General features: G+C 34.9%; 1 protein-coding gene across 6 annotated transcripts in view; it reads right to left on the minus strand.

Annotated features, from left to right (window-relative positions):
• Pkn2 (protein kinase N2) overlaps positions 1–26,203 on the minus strand; it is a 116,921-nt gene that overhangs the window by 45,393 nt on the left and 45,325 nt on the right. For all 6 annotated transcript variants that reach the window (XM_074079502.1, XM_074079500.1, XM_074079501.1 and 3 more), the window contains 4 exons: positions 16,367–16,521; positions 7,231–7,348; positions 6,105–6,250; positions 5,800–6,013 (listed from right to left, as the gene is read on the minus strand). In XM_074079502.1, coding sequence (XP_073935603.1) covers positions 5,800–6,013; positions 6,105–6,250; positions 7,231–7,348; positions 16,367–16,456 — 568 coding nt within the window. In that variant the 5' untranslated portion in view covers positions 16,457–16,521. The remainder of the gene's footprint in view (positions 1–5,799; positions 6,014–6,104; positions 6,251–7,230; positions 7,349–16,366; positions 16,522–26,203) is intronic.

Genomic DNA, 26,203 nt, shown 5'->3' on the forward strand with positions numbered 1-26,203 from the left:
AGTACAACCAACAGGGCTGGAGGTATAGCTCAGTGGTAGAGCACTTGTCTAGCATGCATGAGGCCCTGGGTTCAATCCCAACACTGCACCTCCCCCCCACCAAAAAAAGGAATTATGACTAATATACTGACACCATGGAGTCCAGCAGAAAAGACTAGATAATTAATTTATATTTTCTTTTCAGCCATTAAAGGAAATGTCTGTCAAAACATCACTAAATGAAACAGACATTTTAGGGATTGATCATGAGACAAAGAATACAGTCCTTACAGAATAAATTACAAACAGCACTAAACCAACAACTATATTTAACAGAGCAGCAAAAAGAAATCGTGGGGAAGAGTAGTACTTGATTTATGAGGAAAGTATCCTTGGGAAAGGGAATATTTGAATTATGAAGCTAACATATTCACAGAAAAAAGTGAAATGAAAAACTGTCCTTGAGGAAGCCAAGATACTGGACTTACTAGATAAAGACTTTAACCAACTATCTTAAATATGCTAAAAAATAAAAACTAAAAGAAACTATAGAGAAAGATATGGAGAATGTAAAAAATACAGAGCAGTAATAAGGCAAAAGAAATTATAAAAAACAAAAGAACCGCACAAATTCTAGAAGTGAAAAATATAATAACTAAAGGTACAACCACAGCTTTGAGTAGGTAGAAGAAAAAAATTAGCCAACTTATAGGCAGGAAAATTGAAAATTTTCTAGTCTTGGGATCAGGGAAAAAAAATAAAAGTGCCTAAGACCTAAAGGAGATGTGATATACCATAAAGCACGCAAACATAAGCATACTAGAAATCCTAAAGGAGAAGAGGGAAAAAAGAATATTTGAAGAAATAATGGTGAAAATGTTCCAAATTTGATGAAAGATATGAACTTATATAACAAGCAGTTCAAGCATTCTAAACAGGCTAAACTTGAAGAGAACCACTCTCAGACACATTATAATCAAACCATCAGAAGTCAAAGACAAAGAGAGACTCTTGAAAGCAACAAGAGAAGTAACTCATCACTCATAAGAGATCCTCAATAAGATTAAAAGAGCATTTCTTATCAGAAGCATAAAATGAGCAGGATGTGTGTCTAGAGGACAGCACTTCCCTAGCACATGTGAGGCATTGGGTTCAATCCCCAGCACCACAAACAGAAAGTATAAAGGTCAAGAGGGAGAAGGATGACACTTTTGAAGTACAAAAAGAAAAAACAGTTAATCAGGAATTCTATATATAGCAAAACCATGATTTGAAAACAAAACAAAAAATTAAAGATTGCCATGTAAACAAAAATTAATGTAGCTCCTTGTTAGGAGACCTGTTGAAAAGAAATGCTAAAGGAAATCATTCAGACTTAAGTGAAAGGACAAGAGGCAGTAACCTGAAACCAAAGAAAACTAAAGAGCACAGGCAAAACTAACACCCTAGGTAAATGTTAAAGTATTACTATATTTTTGGTTTTTAATTCTTATTTCCTTATGATTCAGAAGACAAATACATAAAAATTATAATCCATGCTAACAGACACATAGTTACAAAGACATAATTTATGGCAATAATACAAAGGATGGAGGAATACTCAGCTGGACAGGAGCAGAGATTTTTGTAGGCTACTGAAGGCAATTCAAGCAAGACTGTTATAAATTTAGGATGTCAGATGTAATCAGCAGGACACCCACTAAGAAAAAAATAATTTAAACCTGCACACATGGGTATCTATTGCAGCGTTCTTTACTCATTACTGTTGAAACTTGGAAGCAACTAAGATGTGAATGGTTAAATAAACCATTAAATAAACTGGTATCTTGAGATTATGAAATATTCAGTACTAAAAAGAAATGAGCTATCAAGCCATAAAAAGAAGGGAAAACAAAGAAAATATTTCCAAGTGAAAGAAACCAGCCTGAAAAGATCACATACTGTATGATTCCAACTATGTGACATCCTGGAAGAAGCAAAACTGTAGAAACAGTTAAAAGATTAGGGGCTGTCAATAGTTAGGAGAACAGATGAAGGGGGAAGGTTGGTATAAATAGGCAGAAAACAGAATTTTTAGAGCAGTGAAACTACTCTATAATGTAGAGTAGCATCATCATACATTCATTAAAACCTATACAATGTAAGACATCAGAGTGAATGCAAATGTAAAAGATGGACTTTGGGTGATAATGATGGGCCAATGCAGATGCACCAATTATAAAAATCTGCACCAATCTGATGCAAGACGTTGATAGTGGGAAGGCTGTGCATGCATGGGAACTAGGTTTATGAAGACTATCTGTATTTTCTGTTCAATTTTGCTGTGAACTTAACATGCTCTAAAAAATGAAGTTTATTAATTAAATATAGACAGATATGAAAGAATAAAAAAGACTAGAAAAATCTGAACAAAAAAGAAATAAAAGAGCTTAGAAACGAAAGAGTAATATTAACAGAAAACAAACAGCAAAATGGCAGAAGTAAGCCTTTTCATTGCATAAAAAAGAATTCTGTTCTTTGTCTCTGTGCAGCAGTGTCTAAACCCTTGGATTTGCCCCAGTGACAGGAGTGTCATTGTTATTCATGGTGGAACCCATAGACAACATTTGAATTTATGCTAACAAGTTGCTTCATGGTAGGCCCAAACAGATTCAGGATGGGGGATGGAGGATGGTCATGCTAGAAAGACTCATCATACCATCAGGGGTGTGGAGCTTTGAGCCACATGATAGCAGTCTGACCTCCTGATCTTCAGGGCAGGGCAGGAGGTTACAGTTGAATTTATTCACATGGCAATGATTCACTCAATCACACCCATATAGTAAAAAGTTCCAATAAAAACCCAGGTCATTCAATGTTGAAGTTAACTTCCTAGTTGGTGACAGATACTGATATGGTAGGAAGGTGATGTATCCTAAGAACATGAAAGCTTCATGTTTAAGATCTTCCAGGTCTTGCCCTGTATATCTTTGCATTCTACTTTGTATTCTTCATAATACAACTACAATAGTAAGTACAGTGCTTTCTGAGTTCTGTGTTGTGTCGTGAATTAATAAACTCAAAGCTACTGGTATCCTGGGATTTATTGGTCAAAAGTGTAGGTGATCTTGCAACATCAAGCTTGCAGCTGTGTCTGAAGTAAGGGCGATCTTGTGGGAAAATGTGCCACAAATCTTTAAAATTGTTAACCCAACTCCTAGAAGTTAGCAGTAGAACTTATTGCATATTATCATTAATTACCTTAAATGCAAATAGATGAGAGTATCCAATTAAAAGCATAGAATGGCAGAATGGATTAAAAAAAGATCCAATATGTTACCTAAAGGAGACTTATTTTAGATTCATACACATAGAGACTGAAAGTAAAAGGATAGAAAAAACATATTCAATGCAAATAATAACCAAAAGAGAAAGTGAGGATTGCTAAGTTTCATGTCAGGAAAATAAGCTAAGTAAATTCACTGTAGGAGACAAAGAATGACACATATTGAGTCAACCATCAATAAGATGTAACAATTATAAACATACATAGACCTAACAGAGCCCAACAAATGTGAAATAAAAATTTAAATAAGTAAAGGAATAATTACACCTGTGGAAAACAGTTTCCTACTTCCTCGAACATTTATATAGTTACTAAATGACTTAGAAATCATATCCCTAGGTATGTATTTGTCAAAATTGAAAACATGTATTCAGATGCACACACATGTTAACAGGGGCAATACTTACAATAGTCAAAAGGTAGAAAGAGGAGGGGGGCAAGATGGTGGAGGAAAAGTTTTCTCTACCCGACCCCATGAGTAAGAGTTTGGATAACAAAGAGAGTACATACATAAGTACCCAAGAGAGGAAAAGCACAGAGAAACACAAAAGAGTGACAGGATATCTGAAAAACACAGTGCATCAAAAAGGCGACAAAGTAAATCAAGAAACAGTTTGTGGCTTGGGCTCCAGTTCCAGCTCCCCTGGGGAAGGGGTAGTTGAAGCCTTTACCTCTGTCACAGCAGACTGGCAGACCTGGCTCTGGGACAATAACTACACTGCCTGTAAACCTCAACTCCAGTGATCAGTCAGTATAATTTCCCCTGTACAACAGGCCAGCTGTTAACTAGACAGTCCCTCATTCCCCAACCTCAGAGAGCTGTGGCAAGGCACCATCTTGACAGAGGGTCTTTGGATGAAGTCTGAGGTACTTGGGATATCTTGAAAACAAGGAGCAATCACTGCTCAGGGTGTCTTGGGACATCTGGCAGCAGCGAGGCTTTGACTTGCATGGAGCTAAGAAGTTAAAGGAAGCTACGGTAAGGAATTGGTGACCCTACTTAACTGCCTGTGGAAAATTTCCAAAACAAGAGCTCAGATATCTGAAGCTCCTTATAGGCAGGCAAGCTTTGAGATGGAGAAATTCAGGGAATTTGAAAAACCACAGCCCATAGAGTTTTGTAACTCCCTTCCTCGATGTCCACGTGAGACTCTGCCAGCAAAGGCAAACTTAGCAAGGGAGAGGATTGGATAATTTGATGGTTCCTTCCAGGAGCAAGGAAAAACAGCAAAAAAACCCACCTAAGGTGGGCGCCCCACCCAATTCCACCACAGCAACTCCACTGAATAAGGTCAATTTAAGAAACAAAACTGACTGAGAACTCAAGTTACAGCAGCTGCTTGACTGCAAACAATCATAAGTAGCAACTCTGGGGATTTAAAAGACAGCAGCCTGGAGAGTTCCAGGTCTCAGAACTACAGTGTCTGCCTGGGAGACTGCCAAAAGAGGCAGACATAGAGAGGGCAAGGGCGATCTGAAAGACAACAAAAGGCCCTGAGTTTAGTGAACCTGCCCTTTGAAGTTACCGTCTGACCCCTACTCACACCTGCTCAGCTCTGCCTTTCAACACGAAGTTTCTCCTTCTCCCCCCACCACCCCCCAAATCTCCACTTACCAAGGCTGTGCAGATCCAAAACAATAGTGAGAACTAGCCTGGAGAGTGTCAATCACCTTGTTCCATCTGCCTCCCAAGACCCCTGCCACAGCCCTCTTTCTGTAACAACTGCAGCTAGAAGAACTAACTTGGACAAAAGTAGGGACTACAAGGACACTTCTCTCAAACAAGAAATATGTGTTTTTTTGTTTGTCATTTTTGTTTTGTTTCTTTCCCATCATCCAATTTGCTTTTGTTTAGCTGTTTTGTCTTGTTTTTATTTTTTCCTTTTATTTACTTCTTTTTAATTTGGTTTCTAATTGTTGGAATCTTTTTTGTTTCCTTTCCTCTTTTTTTCCCCCCTATCTATCTTCCCAAAGGTAGGAAGACCCAAAATATCCTGACAAATTAATAAAGAAAATGTGGTGTATAACTATAAAACAGAATATTATTCAGTTATAAAAAGGAATGAGTACTGGTGCATGTTATGAGTGAACCATGAAAATAGTATGTTAAATTAAATAAGTTAGGAACAAAGTTACATAATCCCATTTCAGTGTATTATATAGAATAGACAAATGCATAGAGACAAAAAGTGTTAATGGCTGCAAGGGGCTAGGGGCTAGGAGGAAGGGGGGGAAGGGAGTGACTGCTTAAAGGGTAATGGTTTTCTTTTAGGAAAAGGAAAGTACTCTGGAACTAGATAGTGGAGACTGTTGCACAACATTATAAATACACTAACTGCCTCTGCCATATTGCAAAATGGTTATGACAATAAATTTTATTATGTGAATCTTATGAAATTTAAAAAAAAATCTGTACACACCCTCTCCCCCAATTACTAATGTAGGATCAGCTGTTGACAAAACTGACCACAAAAACAGGGATATGTGCTGCATACCTGTCAATGCTGCTGGTTTGGACAGTGTGCTGTATTGATTTTGCGTGGATATCATACTTTGTCGTGGACTTAGTGTTGGCGATGCAACAAGTGAAAGCTCCTCAATAATAATACTGCTTTTGGGATGATTTTTGGGAAGCTCGTTTAATCTCTGCTCTAATGAATATTTCAAAAGGTCCAACTTCTGACTTGATTCATTAAATCTTGCTTGAGCCTTGCAAAGGGAAGAGATAATTATTTTCATTTAAATAATTACATTCTTTGAATAATAAATTAAATAAGTTAAAATTTTCACTTAAAATTACTTCGGAAAGTGCTTTTCTGTCTGTTACTTTTCCTGAGCCAAGCAATTTCATCACATTCTTTGCACCTTCTGCTACTGCAAACTCTATCCTAAAATGATGCCTCAATTCTTCCATCCGAAGTTCAAGAGGACTTATCACAGGTTTTGCTAGAGGAGGGAAAAACAAAATTTATTTATTAATCTGTCCATGTTTTCAGTACTTTCTTTTTTTTTTTGTGGTACCCAGTTAGAATTCATGGCCTCACACATGTTGCTAAGCAGGCATTCTACTACTACTTCAGAGTGCCCCAAAATTTATTGAAGTTGAACCATTTGATTTTTAAACATGTAGCGATTAAAAATCATGAAAAAGAAATGATTTTCTATGATACTGCAGTCTTTAGCCTTTATGTATATAAATTCTAAGTCTGAAATTAAGATTTCGGAATTGAAGATATTGAGATAACATCATGAGACTCAAATACCATTGGTCCTCCATATCTGCAGGTTCCACACATCAGGGGATTTAACTGTCCCTATGAAAATATTTGGAAAAAAGTCTGTGTGTTGACAGAACATGTACAGATTTTGTGTTCTTGTCAACATTCCCACATAACAACTATTCACATAGCACTGACATTGTATTAGGTATAAGCAACCTAGAAATAATTTAAAGTATGTGAGAGGGTATGCAAACATTATATGCAAACACTATGTTATTTCATATAAAGGACTTGCACAGCCATGGGCTTTAGGATCTACTGGGTCCTGGGATATCCTGCAGATATTGAGGGACAACTATACTTTCTCATCCCACATTTAACAACTAGCTATAAACATTCTTTCCGGAATTAAAAAAACAAAGAGACAAAACAAAGCCATTCCCAAATAGGCAACAGATTTTTAAAGATAAAAGTACCTGACAGTTTGTTAAAATGAAGAAGTACATTACAGATCAGTATCGTCTTGAAACATGAGGGCCAAATAGCTGAAAGTGTCCACCCCACATGAGGAGTATAGAGCTCAAAAAAGAAAAACAAAAAACCCTCTTCCCCCTTAATTTTGAATCACTGTCTGTTTCTTATGTAGGATTTAGTTAGCACTGTGTGCCCATAACAGATAATGACAATTTATTTCTATTCCATCACCATTATCAAAAGCCAGTTCATTGGTCTGGACTGCCTGAAGAATCTGCATCCGAATGACTTCTATTTTTGTTTTGCTGTCCTGGAGCAGTTGCTGAGCTGTACCATGGAGTTTCCGGTCCTATAAAAAATAAGTGCGCAAAAGAAAAAGAAGTAAGTGTGAAATGTAGCACTTTCATATCTTCTAATTAAATCAACTGATGTATCTATCAGCAAATGAAAAATAAAGAACTGTTACACTGTAATATACAATCTTGTAGCTACCTTTACAAAAAAATAAAAGCTATCAAAAGAATTTATAGGAGGGTAATTAAGAAAAATAACTCCACTAGGTAAGACAAAGCAAAAAAAAAAAGCAAACAAGTAAATCATATTACTGTTGTGTTTTTTAAATTAACTTTCTATTATATATATTTGAGATGTACAAAATGGTGGGTTTGAGATATACAAAATGATGTTTTAACATACATATATTGAAATGATTAGTACAAACAAATTTACATGTATATTACCCTTTTACAGTTACCCTTTTTGCATATATGTGTACTATAGAGCACCTAAAATCTACTCTTTCAGTACACCATATTATTATTATTATCACAATGTTAGGATAGAACCCTGGGCTTGTGCGTTCTAAGCCAAGTGTTCTACCACTGAGCTGCACTCATAGCCCCTCAGTACACAATGTTATTAAGTACAGTCCTCATGCTATACATGATCTCTACACTTACCTATCCTCCCTAATGGCAAATGTGTGCCTTCAACCTTCTCCCCATTTCTTCTCTCTCCCTGACCCCAGATACCTCTGTTCTACTGTTTCTATTTATTCAACTTTATTTTTTTGGTGATACTGAGGGTTGAACTCAAGACCTTACAATTGCTAGGCACATGCTGTATCACTTAAGCCACGTAGCCAGTCCTCAACTTTATTTTTGAAAAGCCCACAAGTAAGTGAGATTGTACAGTATTTTATGTCTTGACTTATTTCACTTAGCATAATGTCCTCCATTTTCAGCCACATTATCACAAATATCAGTCTCTTCATTTTAAAGGCTCAATAAATTTCATTGTTTGTGTATGTATATTACACAAGTTCTTTATTCATCCGTTTGGTGGATACCATATGTTGTGTGAATCTTACTACTGTTAAAAAAATCCAAATCTAAATTCACATTTGTAGTTTTCTTTTGTCTTTGCTTTACACAAAATACAATGAATTTTCCTTTACCTTGATCAATAAATCTCAGACTCAAGAGCATAGCATCTGATGATGCCTCAGTGACTAAGCCTGACAGATTATACAGATACACTCTTCCTCTTCTACTACATTTCTGTTAAAATTTCAGAGAGCTTCACAAATATAGGCAAATTTAAAACATAGCTAATCATGGGTAATGTCGTGTTCCTTTAAATTTAGGCTAAAAAAGTAGAAAACAGTAGTTATCGATACTAGTAATGACAAGTCTCTAATGTCTCCTGAATATGAAAAATATAAATAAAAGAGCTCCTCCTAATAAAATGAAGAGAAAGTTAAACTTCTCTCATCTCTTCAGACTTTAAGAAAGTTCTGAATTAAGTGAATAATGTTACTGCTGCATCTCTGTTTAGTTTTAGTAACAATGACAAAAGGCTAAGTAATGAGTCAACCAAAGATGTCCACGTTCTAATCTCAGAATTTTGTTAATATGTTACTTATATAGCAAAGGGGATTAAGTTACAGATAGAATTAAGCTTGCTAATCATCCAACATTAAAATGTGTAGATCCTCCTGGATTAACCAGGCAGGCACAATGTAATCACAAGGGTCCCTAAATGTGGGAGGCAGAAGAGGTTACCGTGCCATGATGTAAGAAAAACCGAACCCATTGTTTGGATTGGAAGAGAGAAGAGAGCAAAGAGCCAAAAAGATAGCCTCCACAGTTTGGGTATTTTTGAGATAGGGGCTCACAAACTATTTGCCCAAGCTGGCTTTGAACTATGTTCCTGATCTCTGCCTCCTGAGTTGTTGTAGGATTAAAGGCCAGCCAAGGGGTGCCAGCCTAAACTACTGTATTTGATAATTTGTTACAGCAACAAAGGAATTTTACAAAATGTTAGAAGTTAATGCTATCTCCTATTCTGACTATTGTATTAAGCTGCCTCAAATGTGTTCTTCCAATAAAGAAAAGAAAGAAAGAAACAATAGATAAACTAAGTTTCAAGTTAGGAAGTACTTATTCGAAAGGAAGGTCAATCTTTACATGTTATTTAAGCATCTCTACTTTTACCATGAAGGCATTCATTATTAACTTGGAAACAAAATATTATATAAGCAATCTCTATTCTCCAGGAGACTTAAGACCAGAATCTAAGAAAAAGCACCTGATATACACAAAAAACACACATGTACCATATGACAATGTATAAAGGGAAAAGACAGATGTATGGTAGGATGGTAATTTTGGCTTTATACAAAGGGGAAAAGGTGAGCTGTAATATATTTTGTTAAATAACAAATTCAGATTAATATATCATGGAGGAAAAACTAATTTTCAAACTTATGAATTTTTTCCACTTCTTTTCTGTTCCTAAAGTAAATCCTTCAAGTTTGTTTTTTTTCCTTTTTTTGGGAGGAGGGGGGGTGGTACTGGTGCTTGAACTCAGGGCCTCATGCTTGCTAGGCAGGTGCTCCACCACAAGAGACACTCTGCCTGCCCGAAGAAGAAACTTCTAGACACATGTTATTTTTAGTAAGGTATTTACTTTTCATACCAAGGAGTCGGTCTCCAATAGCTAAGTCCCTTTGATAGTAAATCATAAAGTAAACATATAGATAGACAAGACACATATTACACATACACATTTGTTAGTTATCTATACACATTGGTTAGTTAACCAGTTAGTATCCTTACTTAGTAGGTGTTTGTCTATGACATATGATACATGCTTTTACAAATACAGCTATTCACTTTCCAAATTTAAAAGAATATACTTTTCCTGATTACAATTCTTCCATCTATCTAGTGTTGGGAACATAAAACAAACCAAAGATTTGAAATAACTATGTACTTCAGATCAGAATAGAGTAAGGAAAACAAGAAAAATGTGTAGTATTCCCAAGCTTATAATGTAATGGGACAAATACACTTTGAAATCAGACAGACATGAGCCCAAATGGTATTAGATGAAAACCTGGCTGTCTTCTGAAAGTCTTAGGCCTCTTTCAGAAATTATCTTAAAAAGGATACTGCTCTGTAAATATAGATAGCCCTTTTATGTTAAACAGTATTAAAATTACACTTCCTAGAATTAATTGTCATTAAAACATTCTTTTAGAGCAATAAAAGGAAGTATCTTATTTCAATGAAGTTCTAATATAAAAGTGTAAATATTAAGCAAACTATATAAAACTGTTTTTCAATTAAGCAATTCATTTTATTATCATTCTGTAAAATGACAGTAGTTCTATCATTTACTTCTTTGGAAATAACACTGCCCCGCCTCGCCACACACATACACCTCTGGCAATACTGGGGTTGGAATTCAAGTCCTTGAACTTGCTAGGCACATGCTCTACCACCTGAGCCATGCTTCCAAATCTTCTTGCTTTGGTTATTTTTGATAGGGTTGCATGGATTGTGATCCTCCTATTTAAGTTTCCAGTATAGCTGGGGTGACAGGTGTGTGCCACCATGCCAGCTTTTTATTGGTTGAGATGGTGGAGACTTTTTTTTTGCCAGGGCTGCTTTGAACCATGATCCTCCCATCCTTTCATCTCTGTCTTTCAAATAGCTAAGATTACAGGCATGCACTGCTATACCTGTCCTGGAAATACACTTTTCTTAACTATTTCAATTCAACATACAAAGAGTAACAGTAATATTTCATTTTATAAGCAAGTAAACTTTCCCACAGATTTTTAGGAGTATCAGAGGCTGTTAAAACTGCCTTTGTCACAGACAATGCAGTGACTAAATATCAGTATTGTGCTTCCAGGAATTCAATGGATTTTTTATTGAGCACCTAATAGGTAGAAGGCAAGAGATGGGGAAGTATATGGATTGGTTTACATATTTGAGAATTAATGTTGAGAAAAGACTTTGGGAAGACTTTTATATATGTTGGAGTTAACCACATGAAAATACCAGCATTTGACTTACTTTGTGGTAAGACAGCAATTTCATAAGGTTCAACTAATAGACTAGTTAAAGCAATTAACTATTAATTAGCATTTTATATTGTCTTAACAGGTATTATAAATATTAATAGTTAATTGTATTTGGACTAGCTATTTTATAGCAAAATAACTGTAAAATTTATGACATCTTCAAGTTATATATTATTATTTTATAAAAGTAATTTATTGTTTTGCAAGTCACAGTAGGATATTTTTGTTTGGGGAACAACAGACTGCATCTCTCATCATCACAACCTTCAAATACATGAGCCAATCATTGTCTTAACTTTTCTATTACAATTTATGGATTACTTTTCATATGTTAAACATCATCAAACCCTAAAAGTTCAAAGATCATAGTCTTATGAAGCTATTAGTTTGATAAAAGAAATCATTATTATATGCATAAGAAAGTTAAAAGTAGGCAAAAAAATTCAAACAATGGTGAAATTAACATTAGTTGATAGAACTCAGAAAGGTTTTCTGAGTGATGAACACAGGGAATTTTGGAATGTCAAGATTAGAAGACTTCTCATGTTAAGTATTCTGACCAAAAGAAAGCCAGACCAAACAATCGTTAAAACAAACAAATAAAAAAAGACACCCCCAAAAAATCAAACAACAGCAAACAACAACAGTTTAAGAAAAAAAAAAAAAAGCCATGAAAGATCAGTGGGGAAGTTTTTGGAAGTACCTTGACTTTGGTGATGGATACAAGTATATGTATATGGCCAGCTTTTTACGTATCAATTAGATCTCAATAAAAATGAAACAAATAAAAAGACTAGAGGATCAGAGGTGGGGAGGTACTAATGACGAAAAAGTTTAACGCTTGGGAACAACAAAAGAAAAGGTACAAAACGCAGGAAAGAATACCAGATTTTAATAAGTAGCTTAATGTGTTGTTATTGGAACATATGAGCAGGAATCATCTCTTCAACATACCTTATCAAAATCATCAGTACTTTGAAAAATCAATTGTACTGCTTAGAACCACAAATGCCAATGAGGAAATGGTACGATAAATGACTCCTTAGGAAGCACGGTAAGACAGATGTATCCTATTCCTTACATTTTTGTATTAACAATGAAAACATCATAGTCAAATAAGGGTTAAATGAAAATAGTTATAGTACACAGAGATATGAAATTAGAAAAGAACATAAACTATGGGACAATGGAAGATAAATGGTAATGAATGGGTAGTAGAGCAGTATTCATTCTTTTACCAAATTTGAGTATTTGTGGTAAAACATCTCAGTTTAGCAAGTATTGTTCTAAGTACTGAACATATAGTGATACATGACAATGCCCATGGTCTACATAAAATTTACATTCCAATATTGCAAACAGATAAGGAAACTGACCATGTAAACTAATTTTGGGTGGTGGTAATGTAGTACAGGATAAAGAGCCTAGGGCTGCTGTTTTACTTAGGATGGTAAATAGTGAAGAGCATGCTGGGGTAGTGGCATCCGAGTAAAGACCTAACTGAAGTGAAAGAAAGTCATGATAACACTTGGGAGAAGAAATCCCTAGACAACAACATAACAAATATGAAGACCTTATTTTAAGAATGCACTAATTATGTTCAAAAGATAGCAAAAAAGTCAGTGTAGCTAGAGCATAATGAGACAGAAAAGTGTTTTTAGAAGATGAGATGAAAAGATCATCAGGGGTAAATCATGTAGGCACACAGAGTCTGGGTAAGCTTAGGATTTTGTTGTAACTAGGATGGAAGCCATTCAGGGTTTTGAGCAGAAGGGTGAGGGTATCTGACTTAAATTTTAAAAGGACAACTCTGGCTGATACGTGTACAAGGTTAATAATTATATCGTGTAGAATTCCATAACAAGACTTCACTGCCTAACTGAATTTAAGTATCCATGTTCCTAAATGTACTCCTCCTTATGAATTATTTATCCCTGTGAAGGGCATAATCATACACCCATCAGTCTACCCTCATAACTGATCCAAGAATCACCTTCGACTGCCTTCTACCTCATTCCCGGTATCAACAGGTGCACTCACTCACTTTTTTTTTTTTAACTGCTGTTTCAAGATATATGAAGCTGTTTAACCTGAACTACTACAAAAGCCTACTTAAACTTGCTGCCTCTGGACTTAACCTTCTCTAATTATTCAAATCTGAAGAGGAAGGATGTGAACTTACTAAACGTTAAATCTGACTATATTTTCTCTGCTAGAAGTCTTTTAGCAGCTCTATACATCTTATTAGATAAAATCCTAATTAATTTGTACAAAGAACTGTACAATCTGGTTTGCCTTTCAGTTATGCTAATGTCATACTGCCTCAGCCACTTAAATGTTTACTGTAAAAAAGGGAGAAAAGGTCTTGTTGGAAAAAACTAGAGGACTCATCTCAAACAAAATGTGCCTTTCTGGATATTCAGATTTGTTCCCCTATGAGGACCTTTCATTGAAAATAACTGCTAGAGTTTACAACTGTTACTATTAGATGTACATTCTATCTACTCTCTATCAGCCATAACAAATCAGACTATTCCACAGTTTCTTATCCTGCATATACTGGGTTTACCCACACCACAATCGATAGAAGGTAAGTATTTCTTAAATGCCAAATCATCTTTCAAATCTTACACTAACACTTAAATGACTTCTGGCAGTTCAGTGATCCTTCCTCAGGGTGTTTCCATGGTAACTTGAATAAACTATTATATACTGCAGTTATTTACATTCAATATCTCCTTTTTAGATAGTAGGTCTCCTGAAAACAGATTATAGTCTGTTGAAGACCTATGTTTAAAGCACCATTTTCATTATATTAATAACCCAGAGCCTAGCATAATGAGTATATTTTGTTAACTAAATCCTTAATGAATACATATTACATATAATTGCAATTTAAAATTTCCAACAATCTCAAAGATGTATGGTGACCCTTTGAGAAGTTTAAAGATGAGAAATAATAGCATTTAACATCATATCTAGACAAATAACTGGTAGGCCTACCTCATACTATGGCAGCTACTTATAGGCTTTGGACTTCCCAGTGAATCCTTCTTAAGCTAATCTCCTAATTAAAAATAAAACGCTATTGGAAAAATTAGATATTTGTTTTAGCAGGATGCTCACAGTCCGGCTCACTTTGGACCTGTCGTTCCTATAACTTACTGATGTTCTTATTTTACTTTTCGTATGTCCATAACCCTGTCTAATTTAGAGCAGATGCTTGTTAACCTTGTGGGGATTAGAGGCCACTTTGAGAACATGGAGAAACCTGTGGCCCTCTTATCCATCCCATTATTAACATACACATTTGCTTTCGCTGTAACTTCAAAAGGTTTTTAAACCCCTCAAACTAATCCATCAATTCCAGATTTAAAAAATCTTACCACAGAAGGCAGTAACCGGTTTAATTAAAAAATATTCAACATCATGTAGTACACTCACAGGAACACAGTATTTGCTTAAAAAAAAAAAAGTCCAAAATAACATTTGATAAAAATGAAAACTATCCCAAACTAAATGTCAATACTAAAAATAATTACTATCCAATTACAAATGTTAGCAAAATAATGTCCTACTACTATCTCACAAATAAAAAAATAAACTCTAAAAATAACAAAAAAATCCTTTGAAATATTGCATAAAATCAAACTAATTTTCATAATTAACCTTAAAAAAGTTTTACTTGTAACACATACACATTTCTTAAACTTCGTTCAGGATAGGACAGCAGACATATGACTTTAACAAAAGATCTTTTCTCTTTAATTTCAAATTCTTTCTAAACTGGAACAAAAATAAATATCTAAGAACTTTAATTCTGAAGTTAGTCAAGAAATATATATATGCTAAAGATGAAGAGACACTGATTTTTCAGAGGTAATGATCTTTAAAATATATGAATCAAGAGTAGCAAGTTAGAATTTATAATAAACACACCTCAGATTCTCTACAAATTATTGAATTGCTAGAACCTTGTATTACAAAGAACTTTCAGGATAATGTGGCTAGATGGTTTCCAACATTTTCTCTGCCACTTATACTTAAGAACAAGGATATGTTCTCATTACTGACAAGTGCTCCCCATGACACTGACATTCAGCTGGGAGGTCGATGTCCACAGTAGATCCCCAGGAGTGCACAGATACATGTAGGTATTTACTGATTCTAGAATGTAGTCTTTTCAGTTGCCTGTTCCTAAAAACCTGTAGGTGGTGATAGAAAACTCACCACAGCCCAAGGCTTTAAATTAAATGTTCATTTGAAAAAAAAATTTAGATTTCTAGAAAATGTGTTAATACAGATAGCTAGTTCTTGTACACACTTTACTCATGAAACCATGAAAGAAATAAACAATTTTTAAAATACTGCTTTAAGAAAACAATTGTTTCCAATTTTTTTTGTCTATACTTTCCAATTCTGAAATTAAAAATGGTCTCAAAAGTCATTATATGCCAGGTTTTTTTTTTTTTTTTTGAGAGGAAGTAGGGTTTGAACTCGTGGCTTTGTGCTTACAAAGCAGGAACTCTACTACTTGAGCCACAACCCGTCCATTTTGCTCTGGTTATTTTGGAGATGGGGGTCTTGTGAACTATTTGCCTGGGCTGGTCTCAAACCATGATACTCCTGATCTCAGCCTCCCAAGTAGCTAGGATTACAGGTGTGAGCCACAGGTACCTGGCTCACTATATGATGTTTAAACACTGAAATTACCAACAAAGGCACAAAAATGTGAAAAATGTGGCACTAAATAGATCTCAAAAAATTATTTATTGCATGAGGGCTTAAGAAAGTAGAGTATCAGCCTGTGACCTCAGCAGAGGCATGTGTGTCAGCTGACTCAAAATTTCATGCCTCTCTGCATGTCCACCAACAACTGTCAAACCGCAACCAATACTATGTCAGAAATACAGATTTCAGAAAGTAGGTGAATTCACAAAGGTGGAATCTATAAATAATAAGGACTGACTATAGACTTATTACTCTACTTGCCTTTGAAGACCCATTGGAATACATCTGTATCATGTTCTCTGCACCCTGTTTTACTTTAAGCTCTATGTCCAACTGCTTTTGTAAAGCCATCAATCTGTTGTTGCCAGCAGAACAACGGGAGTCGCTATTTGGAGTCTCTGGAGTCCTCGGGCAATCTGTAAATAAAATACATTAACATTACTTATTAGGACCAACTGCTGCTTAAAACTGGGACATGAGAATATGACCAAAGCACATTGTATGCATGCCAAAAAATGTCACATGAAACTATTAACTTGTATAATTAATACATGCTAATAAAAATTAACATTGAAAAATCTCTTGAAGGAACTCTCTTACACTGTTGGTGGGAATGTAAACTAGTACAACTCTGGAAAAAAATTTGGAGGCTACTTAAAAAGCTAAACATTGATCTACCATTTGATCCAGCAATACCACTCTTGGGGATATACCCAAAAGACTAGGACACAGTTTACTCCAGAGGCACCTGCACACCCATGTTTACTGCAGCACTATTCACAATAGCCAAGTTATGGAAACAGCCAAGATGCCCCACCACTGATGAATGGATTAAGAAAATGTGGTACCTATACACAGTGGAATTTTATGCAGCCATGAAAGAACGAAATGTTATCATTCGCAGGTAAATGGATTGAATTGGAGAACATCATTCTGAGTGAGGTTAGCCTGGCCCAAAAGACCAAAAATCATATGTTCTCCCTCATATGTGGACATTAGATCAAGTGCAAACACAACAAGGGATTGGACTTTGAGCACATGATAAAAGCAAGAGCACACAAGGGAGGGGTGAGGATAGGTAAGACACCTAAAAAATTAGCTAGCATTTGTTTTCCTTAACTCAGAGTAACTAAAGCAGATACCTTAAAAGCAACTGAGGCCAATAGGAAAAGGGGACCAGGAACTAGAGAAAAGTTTAGATCAAAAAGAATTAACCTAGAAAGTAACACACATGCACAGGAAATTAATGCGAGTCAACTCCCTGTATAGCTATCCTTATCTCAACTAGCAAAAACACTTGTTCCTTCCTATTATTGCTTATATTCTCTCTTCAACAAAATTAGAGATAAGGGCAAAATAGTTTCTGCCGGGTATTGAGGGGGTTGGGGGGAGAAAGAGGGGGCGGAGTGGGTGGTAAGGGAGGGGGTGGGGGCAGGGGGGAGAAATGACCCAAGCGTTGTATGCACATATGAATAATAAAATGAAAAAAAAAAAAAAGAAAAACCTTTTGAGTATTTTCACAGAATAAAGAATAGCGTTTGAGATGAGCTTGAAGTTACCTAAACAGAATCTCCTTTTGTATTATAGGTAATACAAAAATTCAATGAATTTAAGCAAAGGAAATATTTAAGTTCCAGAACCACCTGTTAGGGAAGATTCTATGCTTTGTAGAAGTGATTACTTGTTTCTAAAACTGAATTAGACAATTGTGTTAAGTTTTTCTAATGCTATTATTTTTAAGTTAAACCAAAGCAATCTGATTGGCCTATTCAGCAATTAAATTCCTTATTTGTTACTTCACTGATTACAGAATACATATTCAAAAATTATATAAATTTTATTAAGGTAATTCTTTATAAACAAAACTAAGAATTTTTGAAATATGTTGCTAATATTAACTGCTAATAACTTAAGCATAGTTTACAAACCTTCACATTTTGTTTTCTATTATGGTATTTAATCACAATGGAAAATGTTTCAAAAAACAGTGATGGACTGATATCAAATTTTAGGCAAGTGTAGGGTGTCCCACAAAGAATATATTGTGTTACTTATATTAAAAAAAAAAAACTTCAAAAAGGATACCTAACTATTCTGGTAATTCATTCTAATAATTCTAATAATTAAGTAACTAAAACACTTAATACTGAAGCACATCATTTTGTTTTTTATCCATGCTAGCTCCCATATTTGTAACAACAACAAAAAGCTACACAACCAGGGTACCAGGCTGTCAAGTGATAAGTAACTTGGCAGTCACTGAAAAATTACTTAATATTTGTGCTTTAGGGTTCCCTTCCCTCTCAAGTAATGTTAAGACTTAGTGGCTAGCCTGGTTTAATGGACACATTTCATGTTTGGCTTTATAACTCTCAAAAACTTCACTAGTTCAAAAACATGAAAACATAATCTGTTAATTTACGTGAAAATAAAGATACATGGCTTGATACAGATGTAAAGTAAGGATGCGTTAATATTTATATACAATTTACTAATCAACAGTACTGATGTACTTTAAAAATACAAGTATTATTCTCATAAATAATCCTATATTGAATGACAAGCTCATGTTACAAATAAGAAAACTAAGACACAGAGAGGTCAAGCAGCCAGTAAGTGGCAAAACCTGCATTTGAACCTAATTCTGTTCTGAGGCCTATCCTATTGATTGCTACGCTCTGATATATACCATTTAAAGGCCTTATATACAACCATTATCAGACTCTACATATGTACACTTACACATAGAGCAAAATAATTATTTTACATGTACATAAACATTAGTCCTCTAGTAACCTTTTGGGACTATTACCTACATTTTACACTTAGGAAACAGGCAAAGTCAGTTTTAGCTGGAATTCAATTCAGGAAAGCTTTCTATTTTAACTGAACTAACCAAATTACAAATGTCCAAAAGTTCATTTTGTAAGTGACACATTCTTATAGAAAATTGATAAAAAAACAAAGTTTTCAGACCAATTCACGAAAGAACTATCTTTTATCCAGAACAGCAAGTAAGAGTACCTAGATCTCAATCTCAGTTCTGGCCCTCAGATCCAGTGCAAACCTGCAATACAGGGTAAGTTACTGAACAGCTTTCTGCCTCATTGTCCTCATCTGTTAAACAGTGAAAACAACATGTACCTCGAAAGATTACTGTGAGGAATAAATAAGTTACATATAAAGAACTTAGCAAAGGGTGTGGTGCATGGGAGATATTCAATAAATATTAACTGGTAGCAGTCACTGTAGGAAATATATCTACTTAATCTTTATAACTGTCTGAACAGTAGTATTCTGGGCACATTTTGGTTTCCTTTTTCCTTTTCCTTTTTCTTTTTGTAAATGATACAAAAGTCTTGTAATAAATCTAAATTATGCAGAATATGGGCTATAAGATACTACAAAAAGCACATTAAAAAGAACTAGAATGCATTCAGAGCAGAAAGCTCTCAGCTGAGAATTGTGTGGAAATTTGTTGTATGTGAAATAGCTGATGGTGTTTAGCTCAGGATGAGGGGAGAAATGATTACTGTCTAAACATTTAAACAGTTGTCTCAAAATAAAATAAAATGAAAACTATCCACTTACTATTTTCCCATAGGACAGAGAATCATCCTCAATAGGTAAAAAAGGTAGTGTGGACAAAAGTTCTATCACAAGATAAAGATAAATTATTTATATAATGGTTTGCCTTAGAATGTAATAAGGTTTCTTGTTCCTGGAAACATTTATACAAAAGTTAGATTACAGTTTGGCAAAGATACTGTGTAATAAACTTTTGTATATTACAACAGGTTGTACTACATTGAAATATACATTAATCTAAGTATGTGAAGTTGTACAAATACTATATACTGTTCTCAGTTTTAAGAAGGATTATAGGAACATAAAGAACACAGCAGTTAACAGTCTGGGATCTCAGATCAGAATGCCAGGGTTACCCTGTGGCTGCTACTTATTGGTGTGGTATTATCTACACATATACTTACCATATCTGTGCTATAGTTTCCTCAGCCACAAAATGAGGGCTATTGTGAAGATAAAGCCTGGATAGTGCTTAGACCAATGCTTCAAACATACAAGGCGCAACAAAATTACAAGTCAAGGCTCAGGTAAGAGGCAGGTATTTTTGCTCATTCAGTCTTCACAGAAACTCACAAAGGTTTATAATATAAATTTATTTAAAATTGAAAAAACCTAAAACCCTGAGAATTTAGAAAAGGACACAAAATGTACCAAGACAGAAATTCAGCCTTTGTAATATCTTGTTTTATGAAGCCCATTGTTTTTTCTTTATATTTAGAAATTAGCAAAATATTTTGCCGTGTTCTCTGGATTTCACTTATTTTCTTCTTTAACCTGTTGTGCTACCTGCTACTTTTCTCCAGTTATCTTCCTGAATGACTAATGATAAATCTCCATTTGCTACATTTATTGCTAAAATTACAAAAAAACAAGATTTTTGAATGTGAATGCATGGGGGGACTATTACAAGAAATTGTGTACATTTCTCATCTTCTAAACATCATTATCCAAGGCCAGGCACAGTGAAATCTCATTCAAGAGGCAGAGATCAGGAAATTGTGATTCAACTTCAGCCTGAGCAAAAAGTTAGACCTCATCTACACCAGTAGTCAGGCATGTGCCTATCACTTCAGCTATGAAGGCACTGATAGGAGGATCGAAGCTTGAGGCCAGTCCTGGACAGAAATGTGAGCCCTACAAGAAAAATAACTGAAGCAAAAAAAAAAAAGGATGGAGGTGTGGCTCAAATGGTAGAGCAATTGCCTAGCAAGCTCAAGACTTGAGTTCAAACTCCAGTACTTCCAAAAACAAAAAAAACCCTCATCATTATCTGGTTAAAATGTATGTGATACAAATTCAATAAACTTGCTTTAATGTTTGTAAATCAGAGAGGTTTTATGCATGTTTAAGTTCTAGCAGATGAAGCACCAGAGATAAGCCTATGAAATTCTGACTTTATAAACATTTAATCAATATAAATTATTGTGCTTCAAGATGGATAGTGGACAGGATCAATTTTTTCACTCAGTAATTTTTAATGGCTTATCAACTGAATAAAGTCCCAACTCCACAGCTAGTCACTAAAGGACTTATGCTATTTAGTTGCAAGCTAACTTTCTACTACTATTTTTCTGTCAATTCTATGTTCAGTTAAGAGTTTTTTCTATTTCTGAGAAATGAAGTACATTTCCTTTATACTACTGTTAGCTCAGGCAATACTTTCTCTAGAAAACCTTCACTAACCATACCTCAGATACCCTTCTAATAATATTTCAATGGAGGGATACCATTGAAATATTACACAGTGTGACAATGATCTATTTTCAAGTCTGTTTTCACTCCTATACTGTAGGCATCTTGAGTACTGGAACTTGTTCTTATCTGTTATAATGAATGAGTTTACTAGATCAGATAAAAATTGTTTAGTACTGAAAAATAGGTAAGTTTTTCAAAAAGGAGGAAGAGATAGAAAATGAGACATTAAGAGACACAGGGAGAAAAAAAAACTAACTAAATATACCTTAATGTGTTACAGAAGCAAAATCTAAAAACAGTGATTTCAAAAAAATATGTAAGACAAGTAATAATTATAAATGTTTTTAGAACTGGTAAAAGATAACAATCTATTGATTCAAGATATCCAATCAACTCCAAGTAGATATATTTGGTGGGGGAGACCAACACTTGAGAACATTATAGTACAACTACAGAAAATCAAAAACAAAGGTATCCACAGAAAAGGTAACTTAAAGGGAGTCACTGTCAGGCTTTAACAGGAAGGATTTCTTTGAAAGACGTAACACCTCCTTGTTGAGCTTGTGTCCTATCCCTTCACTTCTATCAAGAGGTGCTTTTTCCTCCCTTTTAAAACTTCTCCTTGCTTTTATCCTGCTATACTATAATAAATCCTTTCTAAAACTTTAAAAAAAGGAAAAAGCAAAAAGAGAGTAACTACTTCCTTGGGTTGTACACTCAGTGAAAGTATCTTTTAAGAGTAAGGAAAAAGAAAAAAAATATCATCAAAGATGGAAAGAAGCTGCACAAACATAAACACATAAAAAGAAGTCCCAAATAATATACATGTTAGGAAGAAGAAAAATGTCAATTGGTAGAACAAAAGAGAAATAAAGAATAAAAAACACAGAAAGTGGCTTATGTGATTGACCACTGTATAGTTGGTGTAGCATTCACATTTATAATCCAAGCTTCTTTGAAAGTAAAGATCGAGAGGATCATGAATCAAGCCTAGCTAGGGAGAAAAGAAAAAAAAAATTTAACAAGACTCCATCTCAACAAACCAGGTGGGTGCAGTGGTACACTTCTGCAATCCTAGCTACACGGAAGGCATAGGTAGGATTGCAGTCTGAGGCCCACCCTTGGCAAAAGGAAACATAAGACCCTATCTAAAAAATGACTACAGCAAAAAATGGTTGGGAGCCCCTGCCTGGCAAGTGTGAGGTTCAGTTCAAACCCCAGTACTTCAAAAGAAGACAATCAAATTACAAACCTAAATATAACTATTTAAATATAATAAACTAGTGACCTCTGCAAAAGACAAACATTAGACTATGTAAACACAAATGAATAAAAAGAAACAGTACGCTACTTATGAGACATATCTAAAACATAATATATCTAGAACAAAATACAGAAAAAGATAAAAGTTAAAGAATGGAAACAAGATATTCCATGTAATCACTAACCTTAACTACTCAACTTACATATCAATAGATAAAAGATACTTTGAGGCAGAAAGATTATAGATAAGAGAGTCATTTCATAATAATGAAAGACTCAATTCACCAAAAATATTATCAATTCTAAATTGGTACACACCAAACAACATGGCCACAAAATAAAGTAAAACTTAACAGAATTCAAAAACAATAATAAATTTACATTTACCAAGTTTTACCACAAATGAAGTTCTAAGGCATAATTTAAAAAAATCAAGTCAGGAACCAGTACCTCACGCCTGTAATCCTAGCTACAAAGTAGGCAGAGATAAGGAGGATCTCAGTTTGAGGCCAGCCTGGGCAAAAAGTGAGATCCTATTTAAAAAAATAGCCAACACACACACACACACACACACACACACACACACACACACACACACACGGCTGGTGAAGTGGCTCAAGCTGTAGCATGCCTGCCTAGCAAACTTGAGGACCCCAGTACTGCAAAAAAAACAAACAAACCTCACAAAGCTCAAGTGGAAGAAAAATTCCCCATGAGTGACCAAAAGTACAGAATTAGCATGGCAAAAATTTTACTTTTATGTCATATATACTTGTAAAATAACCATGTTAACTACACAAAACTAAATACAAAGAGTATCAAAAGAATAATTGACACGAGAATATCAAAAGTTGCCTAGGTTAACAAAATAGGATTAAAAATATAAAAGAACAAAAATTAGAAGCACAACATATATGACAAAGAACAAAATGGACACAGGCAGAGTATTAGAGAAATGGAGACAGACTCACAGAAGTTAATACACATCTAACTGAAGTTACAAGATGAAGGAGTAGAAAGCATGCAGGAGGTACAATATTCAAAGGCACAAAGGCTAAGAATTTCCCATAATTGATGAAATACACAAACCTTAAATTGGAAAACCACACACACACACAAAATCCCAGGCAGATCAAATGAAAGGAAATACATAGCATTATACCCAAAGTGCGGATCCCTAAAGACAAAAATTATCTTGATAAAACCAAGGAAGGGCAGTTTATCTACATGTTTTCAACTAGCAGCTGACTCATCAACCACAGATTTTTCAGAAGATCATGAAAAAATAGTTTCTAAATGCTAAGAAAAAAAGACAACTTAGAATTATATAGAGAAATCTCTTTCTAAAGTATCTACTTTAGGAAGAAAAAGAAAAAAAATTTTCTAGAAGATAAAAAGCACAAAGAGATGGTGAACAACAAAAAGATAAACACACAGATAAGACACATGAGTAGGATAATAATTAGATCTAATCTGTGGAACTAAAGATAAAATGATAGAACTGGAATATGGACAACAAGGGTATATAAGTAAATTAAAGTATTCTGATTTCACTGTATGGTGTAGGAAGATGGTAAACCATTCAAAGTTCTAGCTGATAAATAGAAACCACACAGGCATTTGGAACACAGGGAATTTAACACAGGTAATTGGTTATGTAATACATAGCCAGGTGTTGTGTAAAGAACTGAAGGCAAAATGGTGACAAAATTCCTTTTTTCAAAGACCTGAATCAGGTATTCATATTCATTTATATTCTGTATCTATCTGCATACATCTATGTGTATGTGGATATACACATGCTAAAATGTTGTGATAATTTTACAGTGGGCACTCTTATGCCTACTGTTAGTCACTTTTTTGTAGTTGTGACAAAAAACTGAGATAATTTAAGGGAAGAAGGATCTATTCTGGCTCATGGTTTCAGTCCATGGTCACTTAGCTCCATTGTTTCTGGGCCGGGGCAGAACATATCATGCCAGGAAGCATGTGGAGCACGTGTTGGAACAAAACTCCTCAACTCAAGAAAGCAGAGAGACCGAGGAAGGAACTGGGTACAAGGTACACCCTTCAAGGGCCTGCACACAGTGACCTTTTCTTCAAACAAGGCTCCATCTCTTCCTAGTTTCCTCCACCTCCAAATGCTATCAAATTATGAATTCATCAATGGGTTAATTCACTGATTAGATCTGAGCCTTCATGATCCAATTACTTCCCAGAAGGGCAACCTCTAAATATTCCATTGGGGACAAAGTCTTCAATACATGGGTTTTCAGAGGACCGTTTCGTATTCAAACAATAAAACCCCCTACGTTTCGTATTCAAACAATAAAACCCCCTACCTATATTCTGCCAATGTACACACACATACGTAAGTGTGTGCAAGTATTAGGAAGGTAAAAAAAAAATTAAACAAACATAATTGGTAGGAGGAAAAATCAGAGTTGGAATTAACAGCAGAAGTTGCTGAAGTAATACACAGATGACACACCATATAAAAAGGCACCTCTGGGGAGAGGTAGAATGTCAATGTAGTTTTGATTTGTATTTCCTAGGTTGCAGGTATTCCCTTATGTGGAAGCTATGCATAGATATATGTATGGTCATATATATTTTACACACACACACACACACACACGCACACACAGACATGTACAGTGAAAGAGAACAAAATTATGAGTCTGTCTGAGGGGACTACGGGAGATGGGATAGGGAAAGAAAATGCTAGAGAATGAAAAATATTTAAACAACCCATCTATATATGAATATAATGTACTATAAACTGTTGAATGTTAGGAGAGCATGGTGACAAGAGAATGAGTGAGCAATGGGAGGGAGTTCATTTGATTAAAGCATAATATATATAGGCCTGAAGTACTAAGGCAAAACTCCCTTAGACTATCAATATACACTTAAAATAATGAAGGACAAGAGAGTAAAATAAGTCTTTTCCAAGGGTGAATACCAGTGGGAGGGGGCCAGGCATAAGAAAAAGGTAAATGATGGTGAATATGGTGGATGTATTTTGTATTCATATATGAAAATAGAAGGATGAAACCTGTTGAAATTGTTCTAAGAAGCGGGGGGGGGGGGGGGGAAGGAGGAGAATGGAGGGAGTAACCCCAACTAAGATATATTGTAAGCACATATGTAAATATCACAATATATCATCCTGTACAACCATTATATGCTAATAATTTTTTAAGGGCATCACTGACATGCTACTAATTTTTACTATATTCTGCAGGTAACGAAGTTAAAAACAATAGGATCAAATCTGCATGCTTGGTAAAAACTGTTGCAGGAATGTTTAACTTGGATTAAATAAATACTGGACTTGTAAATTTTGACAGTAAAGTAGAAGAGATACAGATTAGAAACCTATTATGAGGTAGAATCTGTACAGCTTGGTGATTTACATACTTGCATCAGAAGGAGAAGGTGGTAAAAGAGAAGTCAACATCTATATTAAAGGTCAAGTTTTAATTATGGACTGGGGTGATACTGTTAAGAGGACAGAAAACAAAGGGAAAGATTTAGAGGTAGTGTTAC

The sequence above is a fragment of the Castor canadensis genome, chromosome 7 (assembly GCF_047511655.1).
Source record: "Castor canadensis chromosome 7, mCasCan1.hap1v2, whole genome shotgun sequence".
NCBI classification, from domain to species: Eukaryota; Metazoa; Chordata; class Mammalia; order Rodentia; family Castoridae; genus Castor; species Castor canadensis.